We start from the raw sequence: 15,610 nt of genomic DNA on the forward strand, positions 1-15,610 counted from the left end.
GGTAATACAAGAACAAAGAAAAGTAATTTTGCCGATTAACTGATAACTGAGGTGTTAGAGTGATGTGAATATTCTGAAAGGTCAACTATTTGGTATCATTTTGAGATTTTTTGAGGACTTACTTTTCTGGTTTATTGAATGTAGCACTCAGAGTTGAGTGGAGAAGTAGGGCAATGATTTGGTATAACTTCCATCCTCTTAATTTTGATTTGAGCAGTAATTAAGTTATGTGATGGTGACTATTTTTTTTTTTTTTTTTTTTCTTTTTTTTTTTTTTCCCCCGTTATGTAATGGTCAGTAAATCTATGCTAATGCACATCTGAAGTTTTGCAAGAGGTAATGTACATATTTTGGACATTAAGATGATGAGTCTATAAGTTATGTGAATTTCAAACCAGGACTTGCTATTTTAGTGATTTTGCAAGTGGAGAAGAAACAAACATCTTTCAAGTTTAATCAGTATTATACACAGTTATGACGTACTGAAATGTACACTTGATTTTAAATTTTTACTAGTCCACACCTTTCATACTATAGTCAATATTAGTGCTAATTATTGTGATGTTATGAGAACTGTGTAACATATCTGTTTATGAAGTAATGACTGTAATTTTTCGCAAATGTGAAACATTTTTTCCCTATACTTAGTTGGAATTTAAAGTGAGTATACTAAATTAGGGTATTTTGTCTAATTTTTTCGTGTTATGTGGCGGAGGAGAACCACCTCCAAAGGAACTGATAGCAGCGCATTTCCTTACTAACTGCCACTTGGACCTGTTGAAGGTGTGGACGACTTGGTGAGAAAATGTGTTAAAACTCCTTAAAGGAGTGAAAGTGTTTGTGAAAAACACTAAACACTGAAAAAGTGAAATTTTCTGTCTGAAATTAAGTGCAATTCACAGTGTAATTTAATTACTTGCAACCCATGTGTATTTATTCTTTGAAGCAAGACAGGACCTGTATAATGTGATACGTATCTTAGAATGTAATCTTTGTTAATCCAAGAACGACTTCACTTATGATGAAGATGCCTATTTTTATTAAAAATATAACTTGTGGATATTTTGTGCCATTGTACAATACGCTATATGTAAATACTTTGTATGGGGATTTTCATATGGCCAGTTCATACAAGTAGAAATTTGAAAAACATATGTAATGTTGTTTTTGATAAGATTTCTTATTAGTTTGTTAAATCCACTTTCTAGGATCACTTGTGGTCATTGAATTGCTGAGTCAGCTATTTACAATATTTATCTGGTCAATCCAATAAGGGGGTAATGTGTCGAAGCAAGCTGGGATCTCTTTACTTCCTCTTTTGTTTTGCCATCTGCCTCCTTAAATGCATTTTCTTTTCTTTTCTTTTGACTAATAACCATTAATCTGAATTTTCATAAAAGAGAAAGGTTGGTATTCAGTCTTAAGAAATATAGCACCAGATCTAATTTTGTGCTTAGTTTTGTGTACATAATTCATTTCCTGACTTCTTTTGACTATTGTAGTTAATATCTTTTGCTATAGGGTGATATCAGTAATTGTTTCATGACTTGGAGATTCTATTATTGATCTATAAACAAATATAATTTCCATACTAATTATAAACATTTGGAAGAAGAACAATTGTGATACTTAAAGTATTTATTTGGCTCTATTTGAAAACATGCTAGCAAAGCCAGCTCTTAATTAATTCCAAAATAATTACCAGGTTTGTCAAAAGTATTATTTGTATAACTGTATCTGTTAACTTCATTACTTAAACAAACAATCCAGTCTAGCCTTTGTGGTGGAAGAAACTGTTAAAGAATCAATTTTTCAATGTATTCAGTTAATCAAATGAATTACATTTTAATTGTAATCGAACAATGTATAGTTTGAGCACCTATTATTGTGAGGATGTATAAACACCCAATTTTTTTCCCGAGACAGTCAGTCCAAGGCTGATTTTCAGATGGGTATTGCAGTGGAATTCGTGTAACACCAATAGACCCTGTGTTAAAACAATGACGGTGTCTGTTCAGTTGATTTGAGAAATAGTTTCACACGTACTGTATTATTCTGAAAGAACTGTGTGGTTAGGATTTTATTGCTCATAGATGTTCAATAGCAAACTATTGTAGGAATATAATGATGTTTGCCTGCAAGCTATTAGTGACGATTATCTAAATTTACCAATAATGAATTAGCCATAAATCTGTGTAACATTCGGGGGTTATGAACAGTGACAGTAAAGAACTATGAAACACAACTGTGTGACTGTTGCCTACATCACTTACAGTGGTCAGTGTTGAACTTCCACCCCCCATTTTTCAGCCAGTATAAAAATGCAGTACATCGACACTGAGGACTATCAACGAAGAATTAAAGCATGCGAACATCACAAGATGTTTGTATGGGTGCACAGCAGGAAGGCCTTCAACACCAACACAAAAACAGATTGAGATGAGTGTCAGTAAAATACACAAAATAGAAAGGTAAAACAGCATGGAACAGGATAGTAGAAGTGATCCACAAATCTACTGTCCAATATTCTTGACACTGATTTGTTGTTGAATCTTAGAGCATATTCTGAGCTGAAATATAATGAGGTACCTAGAACAGGATCACCTTCTCAGTTCCAGTCAACAGGAATTTTGAAAATATTGACCATGTTAAAACCCAACTTGCACTTTTCTCACATGACATGCTAAAAGCTTTGGATCAAGGCCACCTGGTAGATGCAGTGTTTCTTGATTTCCAAAATGCATTTGACTCAGCACTGCACCTGTGCTTATTGTCAAAAGTATGATCATATGGAGTGATCATATTGGGTATCAAGTGAAATTTTTGACTGGATTGAGGAGTTTTTGGTAGGGAGGACACAACATGTTATCTGGGATTGAGACTCATTGTTAGATGTAGAAGTAACTTCGGACGTGCTCCAGAGAACTGTGTTGGTACCCTTGTGCTTCATGTTCTATGTTAATGATATTAATAGTAAAATCAGGCTTTTTGCAGATGACACAGTTATCTATATGAATCACTATCTGAAAGCCAGTCAGATCTTCATAAGATTCATAATGGTGCAAAGATTGGCAACTTGGTTTAAATGTTCAGAAATGTAAAATTGTGTACTTCACAAAATGAAAAAATATGGTAGCCTATGACTATAATATAAATGAGTCACTGTTGGAATCAGCCAACTCGTACAAATACATGGGTGTAACACTTTGTAGGGACATGAAATGGAAATATCACATAGACTCAGTTGTGAGTAAAGTGGACAGTAGACTGCAGTTTGTAGGTAGAATACAGGGGAAGTGCTATCCATCTACAAAGAAGATCACTTACAAATGACTCGTGTGATTGATTCTAAAATACTGCTCAAGTGCGTGGGACCCATAGTGAACAGGAATAACAGGGGATATTGAACATATACAGAAAAGGGCAGCATAAATGGTCACAGGTTTGTTTGATCCTTGAGAGGGTATCACAGAGATACTGAAGGAACTGAGCAGGAGGATTCTTAAAGACAAACATAAACTATCCTGAGAAAGTCTATTAAAGTTTCAAGAGCTGGCTTTAAATGAAGACTCTAGGAATATTCTTCAATCCCCAACATATTGCTCGCACAGGGATCATGAGGTTATAATAACTACATGCATTCAAATAGGCATTCAAATAGTCATTCTTCTTATGCTCTATGTGTAATGGTACAGGAAGAAACTCTAGTAACAAGTACAATGGGTCGTAACCTCTGCCATGCACCTCACAGAGGTTTGCAGAGTATGATGTAGATGTAGATCAGCTGTTTGTATAAGCTGAAAATAAATCTCCCTTTAATATTCATGGAGTTATGCGGAATCAACATCCCTGAGTCCTAATATTATGAAGAATTGCCTATGGAGTGCCTAATTAGGTATCCTTTCATTTTATTTTTGAATATCTGGGGATTTTCCATTTCTTACCTTATGTGTGGTGGTATTCTGTTCTAGATTTTTCCACTATACTATAAAGCACCATTCTAAACTGTAGCCAACATGAAGTCAAAATTCAGCAAGACATTCCACCAACTGCCACTTCAAGCACAATGAAATGCTTCTCATCACATGAGTTACCCAAAGTTTGTAGTCAACTGCTAGGTTAATGATTATCTTGTTCCCTTTTGTACACATATTTCACACTTGTGTATTTGTAGCAGCATTATGCTCAAAATATACCACAAATTCTCTACATAAAAACTACCTTCATGAAGGTTGCACTGTTGCTTTTTTCCAGTTTGTTACATGAGGAGAAAATAAGAGAGTTAATTTGTGCTATAAAAGTTTCACATATGTCAGACTTCTAATCTGTCACAAATCACATATTTACAAGTGAAAGCAAACATAACAGTGAGATTTTATGATGCTAAACTTACTATGCTATACATATTTGCTTTTAATGAGAAAAAAGTCTGCATCATATATTCTGTGTAATGAAAACTAGCAGTATACATCATTAGTTATGGGATACAGTACTTCACATTTACTTTCTTACTTCTTATTTTGGAGACACTCTGCAATGGAAACATATGTTTGTTTGCTTATAGTGTTCTGTTATTTGAGACTCGAAGTTAATTAGGGAATTTTCATTTGTGTAGATGGACAGCATATAGTATTTCACTTGCATGAGTATTGTTTGACTTATGAATGTTACTGCCAAGCAGCTGTCAATATATAAGACATTTTTGATGTCTAAAATGACAACGTTTTGAAAAGCTGAACTTTATTCCATATAATGTCCCACACCCATTTCAGTGGAAATGGTGTGTCACCTGGAGAATGCTTTAATTTTGATCCTTCAAATACATATGTAACCTGCAAATCACAAAAAACAAAAATATTTAACACATTATAGTTCTTTCACTGGCCAATACAAAACTTTATAATACCATGTTTTTATCTTAATTTTACTTTAAGTAATCCATGATTTTATTAGTACATATGATGGAAGGAATGCTTAAAAATGATATATACAATAAGGAACATCCTGGTAGAATGTAAATAATTTAGTAGTAAAGAAAACCAAACACCAAACATCAAACGCACTGAGTCATTAACAGGCACACACAAAAACAAAACAAAAAATGAAAAATTGCTAGCTTTTGAAGACTTTCACAAGTTAGAGAAAAAAGCATGAACACACAGCTACATTGTGGCAGCTGAACACAGAAGCCAACACAATGAAGCTGCTTCTACTATTACTCCTAAATTATTTATGAAGATATTGTGCTCTTTTTCCCAGTTCCTTAGCTGAATGCTCTACAGATAAGACACTATTCTGTGTTGCTATGGAAATACTGTGTCAAATTAAAAGCAGTACCAAAAGTAGTCATTAATTGTCACACACTGAATGAAGCACAACAAGTAAAAATCCTTGGTGGCCAGCTGGATAATAAGTTAAAATGCATTACAAGCAGTAATGACATATTAGTACCAAAAGTAGTCATTAATTGTCACACACTGAATGAAGCACAACAAGTAAAATCCTTGGTGGCCAGCTGGATAATAAGTTAAAAAGCACCGACACGTGTAAATTACTTAAGAAGCTCACTGCAGCATGCTACACCCTCAGAAGCAGCTGCCACTGTGCTGGCCTAAAGACAATGGTGTTGGCTTATTCTGCATGTTTACACTCCCTTTGTCGTCAGTGCCCCTAAAGTAAATAAAGTATTTGCTCATCAGAATTGAGGTGTAAGAATATTGTGTAAAGCAAATAACCAGAAGTCTTGTAGAAACCTTTTTAAGGATCTTCAAATTCTTACACTCTCCTCCCAATACATTTAGTCCTTAAGGTTTTTTGTTGCTATTAATATAAACCAATTTGAACTGAACTGTGTTATGCACAGTCACAATACAAGTCACAAAAATTATTTTTACGTAAACTTTCTCTCATTGTCTTATGATTCAGAATGGAATTATGTACTCTGGTGGGAAGCTCCCAACTAATCTAAGGCAAGAAACTGGAAAGCCCTACAAATTAAAAAGGAAATATAAAACATACTTCACTAGCCATGCTTTCTATAAATTATCTATCAAGATTCATGGACTGAAAATTCCTATTAATTACATGGCAAGCAGCAGTGTTTGTATAAAGCTCTATGACAAGTAATAATGAGCTATAAATAGTACTTTGTCTTTATAGATGTGAAAATGTATCATTCTAAAATATAATTTTAATCAAGTAAATAATAGCAGATAAACAACAGCTACCCAATAAAATTCAGAAGGCAGCAGTTTCTTTTAAATAGCAGCTTTCTTCCTAATTTATTTGATTTAATTTTGATGGAATATGCTTGAATAACACTAAGCAGTATTTATTTATTTATAGTATGATGACAGAGAAGTATTATAGTATGATCACAAGAAATACAGACATCTATTCACAACAAATACATACATTTCTATACAGATAGGCACAATCACAAGTTCGTATGGGTTCAGTGCTTTAAGTCCAGATTGGAAATCGAGTCAGAAGATTCTGCAGACAAATTGTAAAGGTCTTCCATCATTCCTTTGAATGCTCTAAGGGAACATGCAGATGTCATGTGATATAAGGTTTATCATCTTTTCTCAAGGGAGGGCTTCCATCCCCATTGGTGTAGCAATGTTCCACATGTGCTGCAGTCCGTTCTCACATGATTCACTATGCACCACTGTCATCTCAGCAGATGAAAACCTGCTGGTCACTCACAGGGAGTTTAGATTAACAGATTATGTTCATTGGGAGAGTGCTCTAGTCATTGATTGTTCCACACTTCTTGTGTTGAAGATTGTGTCCTGCAGGCTGACTGCTGCGTGCCATGATGGTTTTATAGACCTCTGTCACCAGGTTTCCAATGAAATTTGTGAATGAGTTGGTAATAATTGTGGGTTGCTTTTTATTCTTGTCCACATGTTCAGCAATGACTGTGAAATCCTTATGTATGGTTGCAGAATATTATTAAGTACTGATAACCAGCAAATGTTTGTGGGGCAAATACACCCAATGATGAGGCACATAGCTTGATTGCACTATGTCAGTTATTTTAGTGTGAGGGCAGTTTAGTCATGCGGAACAGTAGTATTCTGTGACTAGTATGAAACTGCTAGAGCTGATGATCTGAGAACTGTTGTAGTGGTGTTCATGGCAGCTTTTGTTAATTTTTGGAGCAGATTGGTCCAAGATTTGATTTTAGTTGCCACATTCTGGAGATGTACTTTGTGTGTCAAAGGTCTAGGGTCACATGTAGGTATTTTGGATTGTTGAAATATTGGAAGCTCCGATCCTGAGCTTTGATCCTGAGTGATCATATCGATATCATCTGCATAAATAAATTTCCTGGACTTTGTTTCTGGAAGGTTGTATGAGTACAGATTAAAAACGAATGGGGCCATCATTTATTTTGTGAACTTTGCTTTTGAAATTCTCTGAGAACACCTGGAAGCATCTGTCATTTAGTAGATTGCTGATTAGAGTGGTTAGTTTCTGACATTGAATGACACTGATAAAACTGAACTGGAGTTTGTCATTCCATACAGTATCATAGGTTGCAGTTGGATCTAAGAAGACCCCTCCCCCTCCCCCCCTTCCACCATTTTTATCTTCTGCTTCTCAAAGGCATTTTTGATATGAGTTGCTATTGCTATCACCTGTTCCTCACATCCTCTTCCTGGTCTAAGCCAACCTTGCTCTATTGGGATGTGTTTGTTGATGGCTAAGCAGATTCTGTTATGAATGAGCGTCTCCAGGTGCATGAACATGAAACTACAGAGAGCAATGGCTGATAGTTTTCAACTCTAGATGGATCTTTGTTTGGTTTTAGTGCAGCAATGATAATACATTCCTTGAAGAGATGTGGCAGATAACTTGTCTCTAAGGAATTGGAAAAGAAAGTCTTCAGCCATTTGACAGTAGCAGGACCACAGTACAACAGCAACTTGGGTAAATACTATGAATGCATGCTGCCTTCTTAAGTTTTGCATTGTTTACAGCTTCTATGGTCTCTCCCAATTGAAATGGGGTGGAAAAGTCAGATGTTTGTGGAGCTGACCATATCCCTACTTTTAAGACATGTCTCACTCCTATTATGATGTGTTTCTCTCTCTTTGGCTTGGAGGTGGAGATCATGTGATTGGCCATATCACCTATATTAATGTTGCATTTTTGTCAGGTGGTGGTGTTTGCTGTATCAAGCTTTTTCATTAAGGACCAGGCCTTCCTGCTGTAGTGAGTACGATCCAAGAAAGCTACAGTTTCTTTCCACCAGTTTTATCTGCTCTCATTTAGAACTAAGCAATATAAAGATAGATTATCATTAACATGGTATACAGATTAATTTTCTTTTATGTCTTTGTCTCCTGCTAATGTATTCCTTGACTCATTCCCCATCCCTGAAGGGGATCCTTGACAGCTTCTATGGGACATGATGAATGAATGAATAAGATTTACTGAGGATCTGATGCCATCTCTGATACCACGTAAACAGGACTGAAACATTGCTAATATTTCTAATGATGTCCTTATTCAAAGCTAACTAATACAGAATACACATCAGAATACACATACACACACATTCACCTGTTTGGCTAGACCTTGCCAGCCTATTGCAATTTACAGACATAGCAGCTTAATTTGGGTGTGGAGTTGTGGAGGTGGAGTGTATGAAGGGAGAAAGGAGGAGGTGGGGGGAGAGAGAATTGGACAGAATTGTGACATGTGAGTGGTTATTATATACAGAGGTGATGTCAATTTTTGTATCCCGCCTGGATAGAAGGTGCGTGGTTCTGCTCCTGTGAACTGGTTCTGTAATATAGACTGAGAGTGAAGGAAGCAAGTAGGAGCAGGAGAGGTGAAGCACTTTGGTACTGCATGTGACTTTAATACTTTTAATAGAGCCAAAAACACAAGTAAATATCAAATGCATGCATAACTTTGGCTAGGATGAGCATGTAGGTGTGAAGCTGTAGTCCATGTCTAATCCTGCAAAGCTTGGATGACTATTCTGTATAATCTCAAAACTAACGAATACTCTTTGCTGTCCAAACTTTAACTGAACAAAACTAATACAAAGTCTCAATAGCAAGCTAGCCCACTTGGTAGTAGAAGCGATATTTCCAGGCCATCTGCTCTTGATGAAAATGTGTGAAATCAAGACGGCACTCCCTGAGCTCCACAGCATTGGCCAGAGGGTGCTGTGGTCAGTGTAGTTAGTCTTCTCTCATAGTGCCAACTTACGAGAGAGTGCACCTACGTTGTGGCATCGTAACTATCATCGCAACATCAGCAGTGATAAGTAAGGATCCAGGTGGCCACCAGGTGAGGATGGTTTAGAGGTGAAGAAGGAAGTACTTTATTTGTGATATGGAAAGCTAACCTATGGACATATGTTGGAGGTGGAGGTCTATTAGACCTGAGATTCTTTCGATGAGGACATAGCAACCAACTAAGAATTTAGAATGGTTGAGTCTATGGATTCTGAGAAGCTTGTAGAAAGTGGGTATGCAGGAATTAGTCAGGATGAGAAGTGAGATGGAGTTGGGGGAGAGATTCTGAGGTGGCTCCAAAACTGACCAAAACCCAATATTGAACCTTGCCTCTACAGGTTCCTCTCTGTGCATGAAGGTTCAGTAACAATCTTCGTGAATTACAGTGATTACCTAACATAAGGTATCTAACATAAGCTACTGCTGTTGAAGTGCCTTGCCAAAGTAAACAATTCTGATGAAATTAAGGATCTCGAAAAAACCACTAAGAAATTGTATAAGAAAGAGTTACAATTGGCGAAACAAAGATACAACACAAATCTCATAAAAAGTAGTAAAAACCAATGCAAAACAACCTGGTCAGTAATTAATACTGTTAAAGGTGAAGTCATAAACTTTGATAAGACAGTCCCAATACCAGCAGATACATTCAATAAATATTTTGTAAGCTGTGCTGATGATATAAAAAAGTTGATCAGTAAACCCAATGTAACACGTATAGATTATCTTAAGAGAGCAAACCTAAATCATAATAGGGCCAGATCGTCATTGAAACACTTTAAAGAGGTATGCCAACATGAAGTTCTTAAAATAGTCAAAGAAATGAAAAATTCACACAGTACAGATATTTTTAATATGTCAAACAATCTATTGAAAGAAATCATACGTTACATTGCAGCACCATTAACATATTCTACAAACCTGTGTCTCATAGAAGGGTTTTTCCCTGATCCTCTCAAACTATCCAAGGTAACTACAGTCTTTAAGAAGGGTGTCAGATCAGATCCTGCAAACTACAGACCAATTCACTAATTCCAGTACTAGGAAAAGTTCAAATGGTTCAAATGGCTCTGAGCACTATGGGACTTAACTGCTGTGGTCATCAGTCCCCTAGAACTTAGAACTACTTAAACCTAACTAACCTAAGGACATCACACATATCCATGCCCGAGGCAGGATTCGAACCTGCGACCGTAGCGGTCGCGCAGTTCCAGACTGTAGCGCTTAGAACTGCTCGGCCACTCCGGCCGGCACTAGGAAAAGTCTTTGAAGGTATAATATATCAGCAGATGTATGAGAACCTAGAACTTAATGGTATGTTAAGTGCATCACAGTTTGGTTACAGAAAAGCAAGGTCAGCTATACATGCTATAGAGCTCTTAGTATGAGACATTCTAGCAGCATCTGAGGACCATGCGCACACACAGGTAACCTTATGTGATCTGAGCAAAGTTTCTGACTGTGTTGACCACTCACTTTTGCTCTCTAAACTTGAGTACTATGGAATATGTGATAAAAGTTTAAAACTCATCAAATCATACCTCAATAAAAGGAAACAGGTGGTGAGTTCAGAAAGTCATCTGTCAAACATACTCAAGGTTCAACACTGAGTGCCGCAGGGATCTAATTTGGGACCACTTATTTTCCTTGTACACGTAAATGACTTACCAGGAAACATAGATGTAAAGACATGTATGTATGCAGATGATGCAACTTTTCTATCTGTAAACCATGTACTTGATAACCTTGTAAGTAAATTGGCAAAAGAAAATGCAACATAATGGATTGTGCAAATAGTCTGCTATTAAATGAGGAAAGGACCCAGAATATGTGGTTCAGTCTATCAAAGACTACAAAAATATAAAAACAAAAGGCAAAATTTTTAGGTATAGCACTTGACAACAGTCTAACATGGAACTCTCATGTTGATCACATAGTGGTTAGGTTGTCAAGAGCTATATATTTGTTGAAGAGACAGATGTGTTGTGTGACATTTGAGTACATAAGGACAGTGTACTTTGCCTTTTTTCAATCTGTTTTAAGGTATGGGTTAATACTCTGGGGAAACAGCAGAAAAATAAATGAAATTATGGTGATCCAGAAGAAAGTAATCAGAGTAATGGCTAAGGTAGATAATAGAACACACTGTACACCATTGTTTATTAAATATAGAATTTTAACAGTTATTAATTTATATATTATTGACAGTGTTAACTACATACTTGCTGAACTACCTAATTTAAGTGTAACAAAGCAAAGGCATGACTACTATAGAAGAACCTGCACTTCTCTGCTGTTGCCACAAAATAGATTAGCTAAAACTAACAACAGTCATAAGCATATGGTAATTAAAATATATAACAAATTGTCTAAAAATGCGTCAATCAAGCCTGACAAATTATTTAAAGAAAATGTACATAACTTCTTGTTAACTAATCCATTCTATTCATTAGAAAAATTTTTAGAAATGCGCAATATCAACTTAAATATGTAAAAATTTATTTTGTGAAATTAATAGGTTAAGTGAACTGACAAATTCTATTGCATGTAATAATGCTGAATGACCAATAAAGAATCTGAATCTGAATCTGCCGTCTGACTGACTCATCCACCAGCAAGTTTTGCTATGGTGATCCCATCCCACATATACAGCAAAACCATCTGTCCTTAATCATATTATTTATGAGTAAAGGAGACGACTCTATGAACAGCACATGCATTTAATTGTTAAGGAGCATACACAAAAGAGAATGAAAAGTTTAGTACCTTGACACACAGGTATGGGACCTGGCGAAGAGTGGTGCATGATGAACATAATGTGATGGTGTGGACTGGAAGGGAGGCAAAGGACAGAAAGAGGGAAAACAATTGGGTAAAGGGTGTTGGGGAAATGGGTTAGTGGAGTATTCTGTCAGAAGTTGAGGTCAGGAGGATTACAGGAGTGAAGTTGGTTTGTATTGCAAGGATAGGTGTTATCCACATAGTTCACAAAATGTGGTGCTGGAAGAAAGGATCCAGATGGCTCGGGTTGTGAAGCAGCCATTAAACTCTCGCATGTTGTGCCACTGAGTGGTCATCTTTGTTCTTGGCCACAGTTTGGTTGTGACCATTCATTCTGGTAGAGAGATGGTTGGTAATCATGCTCACGTAGAATGCTGTGCAGTGATTGTAGCACAGCTGGTATATGTCATGGCTATTCTCACATGTGCTCCTGCCTCTGATGGAATATTTATCCATAATCAAATCTGGACACCAATCTTCTCTCTGGACACTGCACTATAGCTGGTCCCTGGAAAAGAGAGAGTCTTGTTGACAAACATGCCCAACCCATTACCTGCACCTTAGTTTCCCACGTAAAAGACACAAAACACCTCTTACATTGAAACTTCCTGCCAGATTAAAACTGTGTGCTGGACTGAGACTCAAAATTGGAACCTTTGCCATTTGCAGGAAAGTGCTCTACAAACTAAGCAACTGAAGCATGACTCACACCACATCCTCACAACTGTACTTCCACCAGTATCTCACCTCCTACTTTCCAAACTTCACAGAAGTTCTCCTGTGAAACCTGCAAGACTAGCATTCCTGAAACAAAGGATATTGCAGAGCCATGGCTTAGACACAGCCTGAGGGATGTTTCCAGAATGAGACTTTCTCTCTGCAGTTGACTGTGCACTATTATGAAACTTCCTGGCAGATTAAAACTGTATACCAGACTGAGACTAAAACTTGGGACCTTTGCCTTTCAAGGGTGAGTGTTCCATGTGTGATGAAGAAAGCTGGGACATTTTTACTTCCCCTCTTGTTTTTCCATCTGCCTCCTTAAAATTCATTTTTGAACCAATTATCATTAACATACATGAGTATCATCTAAATTTTCGTATAGGAGAAAGGTGGGACCTCAGTCTTAAAGAATATAATGCCAGAACTAATTCTTTGCTTAATTTTATGTATGTAATTGATTTTCTAATTTATTTCAACTATTCCTAGTTAGTACCTTCTATTATAGGGCAAAATCAGTGATTGTTTTGTAACTTAAATTCTATTGTTGATGTATAAACAAATATAAATTCTGTACTAATTATAAACATGTGGAAGATGAAATACTAGTAATATTAATGTGTCTATTTAGCTCTATTTGAAAACATGTTAGCAAAGCAAGTCCTTTAGTACTTCCAAAGTAATCAACAGTTTTATCAAAAATATTGTTTTGTGTAATTATATATCTTAATTTCATAATTTAAACAAATAATTTGGCTTAACCCATGTAGAAGAAGAAACTGTTAAAAAGAACCAATTGTTTGATGTATTCAGTTAATTCAATGAGTTAAGTTTTAATTGCAATTTCTGTAAATTTAACTTCAAACAATGTGTAAGTTCAGTACCGATTATTGTGAGGATATATAAGGACCCAGTGGTCACAGGACAGTCAGTCCATGGCTGAGTTTCAGACAAGAAACCTGTGTTAGAGCAACAATAATGCATCAACATAACTGTGAATTAAGTGTAACACAATTAGACCATGCATTAAACCAATGACAGTGTCTGCTCCATACACACCTGATTATTTTGAAAGAATTGTGGACTATGTGGTTATGCTTTTACTGCTCATAGATGTTAAATAGTAAACTATTGAAGCAATATGTGGATGTTCACCTGCAACCTGTTAATGAGGCTTATTGAAAGTTAAACAATAGTGCACTGGTCACATAACTGTGTAATATTGGGGGGTGAGGGTTGTGAACAGTGAAAGTAAAGGACTGTGCATCTGTTGGCTACATAATTTACAGTTGACAGCCCCCTATTTTTGCAGCCAGTACATTGACACCGAGGACAATCAACAAAGAGGTAAAGCAGGGAACATTGCCTCACTATGAACTAAGTTACCCAAAAATCACACATTCCCCATTCTCACAGCTTTACTTCTGCCAGTACCTCATCTCCTACCTTCCAAACTTCACAGAAGTCCTCCTGCAAAACTTGCAAGGCTAGTGTTCGTGGAAGAAAGGGTATTGCAGAGATGTGGCTTAGCCACAGTCTGGTAAAGCACTTGCCTGTGACTGACAAAGGTCCCAAGTTTGAGCCTCAGTCTGGCACACCATTTTAATCTGCCACTGAGTTTCATATCAGTGCACACTCTGCTACAGAGTGAAGAATCTCATACTGGACATCTTATGTTGCCTCTAAACCATATCGTTCCCATTAGATCCATACTCATTAGTGTTCATATCACCTATCAATGCACCAACACATCCCACATTCATAGCTGTGCCTCAGGATTGGTGATGGCATCTTCATGATCAGCTTTACTTCTGCCAGTAGCTTTCCCACACTTTGCAGATTTCACAGTTCTCCTGCACATACAGAAGATCTTCTATTACGTTTGGACAGTAGGAGTGACAGGTACTACTGGAGATAAAGCAGTGAGGGCAATTTGTGTGTGTCTCATGGACAGATCAGGCACTAAAGCTTTAGCCAACTAAAGCCAAGCACCAACACATCCCACATTCACAGCTGTGCCTCAGGATTGGTGATGGCATCTTCATGATCAGCTTTACTTCTGCCAGTAGCTTTCCCACACTTTGCAGATTTCACAGTTCTCCTGCACATACAGAAGATCTTCTATTAAGTTTGGACAGTAGGAGTGACAGGTACTACTGGAGATAAAGCAGTGAGGGCAATTTGTGTGTGTCTCATGGACAGATCAGGCACTAAAGCTTTAGCCAACTAAAGCCAAACGTCTGGGTTTGTGTTCCTGCCCAATTTTAAATTGCCAGAAAGATTCATAAATCATTTATTGGGTACTGTTATGTCTGGGTTCCAAAAGAACAGATTGCCTTTCATAACAGAGTTAGTTGGAATCATCCAGTTGGTCTTATGTTATTTCTAACAGTAATTATAATTTTTTATTTATTTTATGATGGATTTTAAAATCTTATTGTCCACAGCATAATTTTCATATTGCTGGTGTTGATAATCTACAGGTGTTGTACAAATATATTGAAACACTGTCAGAAGTGCTTGTTTCAAAATAAATGCAGATGCCATCCGTACCTGCAGGTTGCACTGTTGAATTTGGTACTATTGCAAGTGTCAGTCACAGTCAGAAAAGAGTTCTGCATAGTTGTGAGTGCATTATGGCTGAGTTAAATGATTCAGAACATGTGCAAATTGTTGATACTCATATAATGGAAGAAAATCATTTGGTTGGATGAGTCTTGCTTCACACTGTTTCCAACGTATGGACAAGTTTACATACCAACATGAAACATGGCAGGGGTTTGGTGATGATTTGGGCAGTCCCATAGTTACTCTCAAATGCTGCTTTACTGCCAAGGATTTCGTGTTAT

General features: G+C 36.7%; 1 protein-coding gene across 1 annotated transcript in view; it reads right to left on the reverse strand.

Annotated features, from left to right (window-relative positions):
• Positions 1-12,489: 12,489 nt before the first annotated feature.
• The window catches only part of LOC126263539 (A-kinase anchor protein 14-like), a 65,011-nt gene continuing 61,890 nt past the window's right edge, over positions 12,490-15,610 (reverse strand). Inside the window, exon 3 of the mRNA XM_049960632.1 lies at positions 12,490-12,549. Coding sequence (XP_049816589.1) covers positions 12,490-12,549 — 60 coding nt within the window. The remainder of the gene's footprint in view (positions 12,550-15,610) is intronic.

This window comes from Schistocerca nitens, chromosome 6, assembly GCF_023898315.1.
Source record: "Schistocerca nitens isolate TAMUIC-IGC-003100 chromosome 6, iqSchNite1.1, whole genome shotgun sequence".
NCBI lineage: Eukaryota > Metazoa > Arthropoda > Insecta > Orthoptera > Acrididae > Schistocerca > Schistocerca nitens.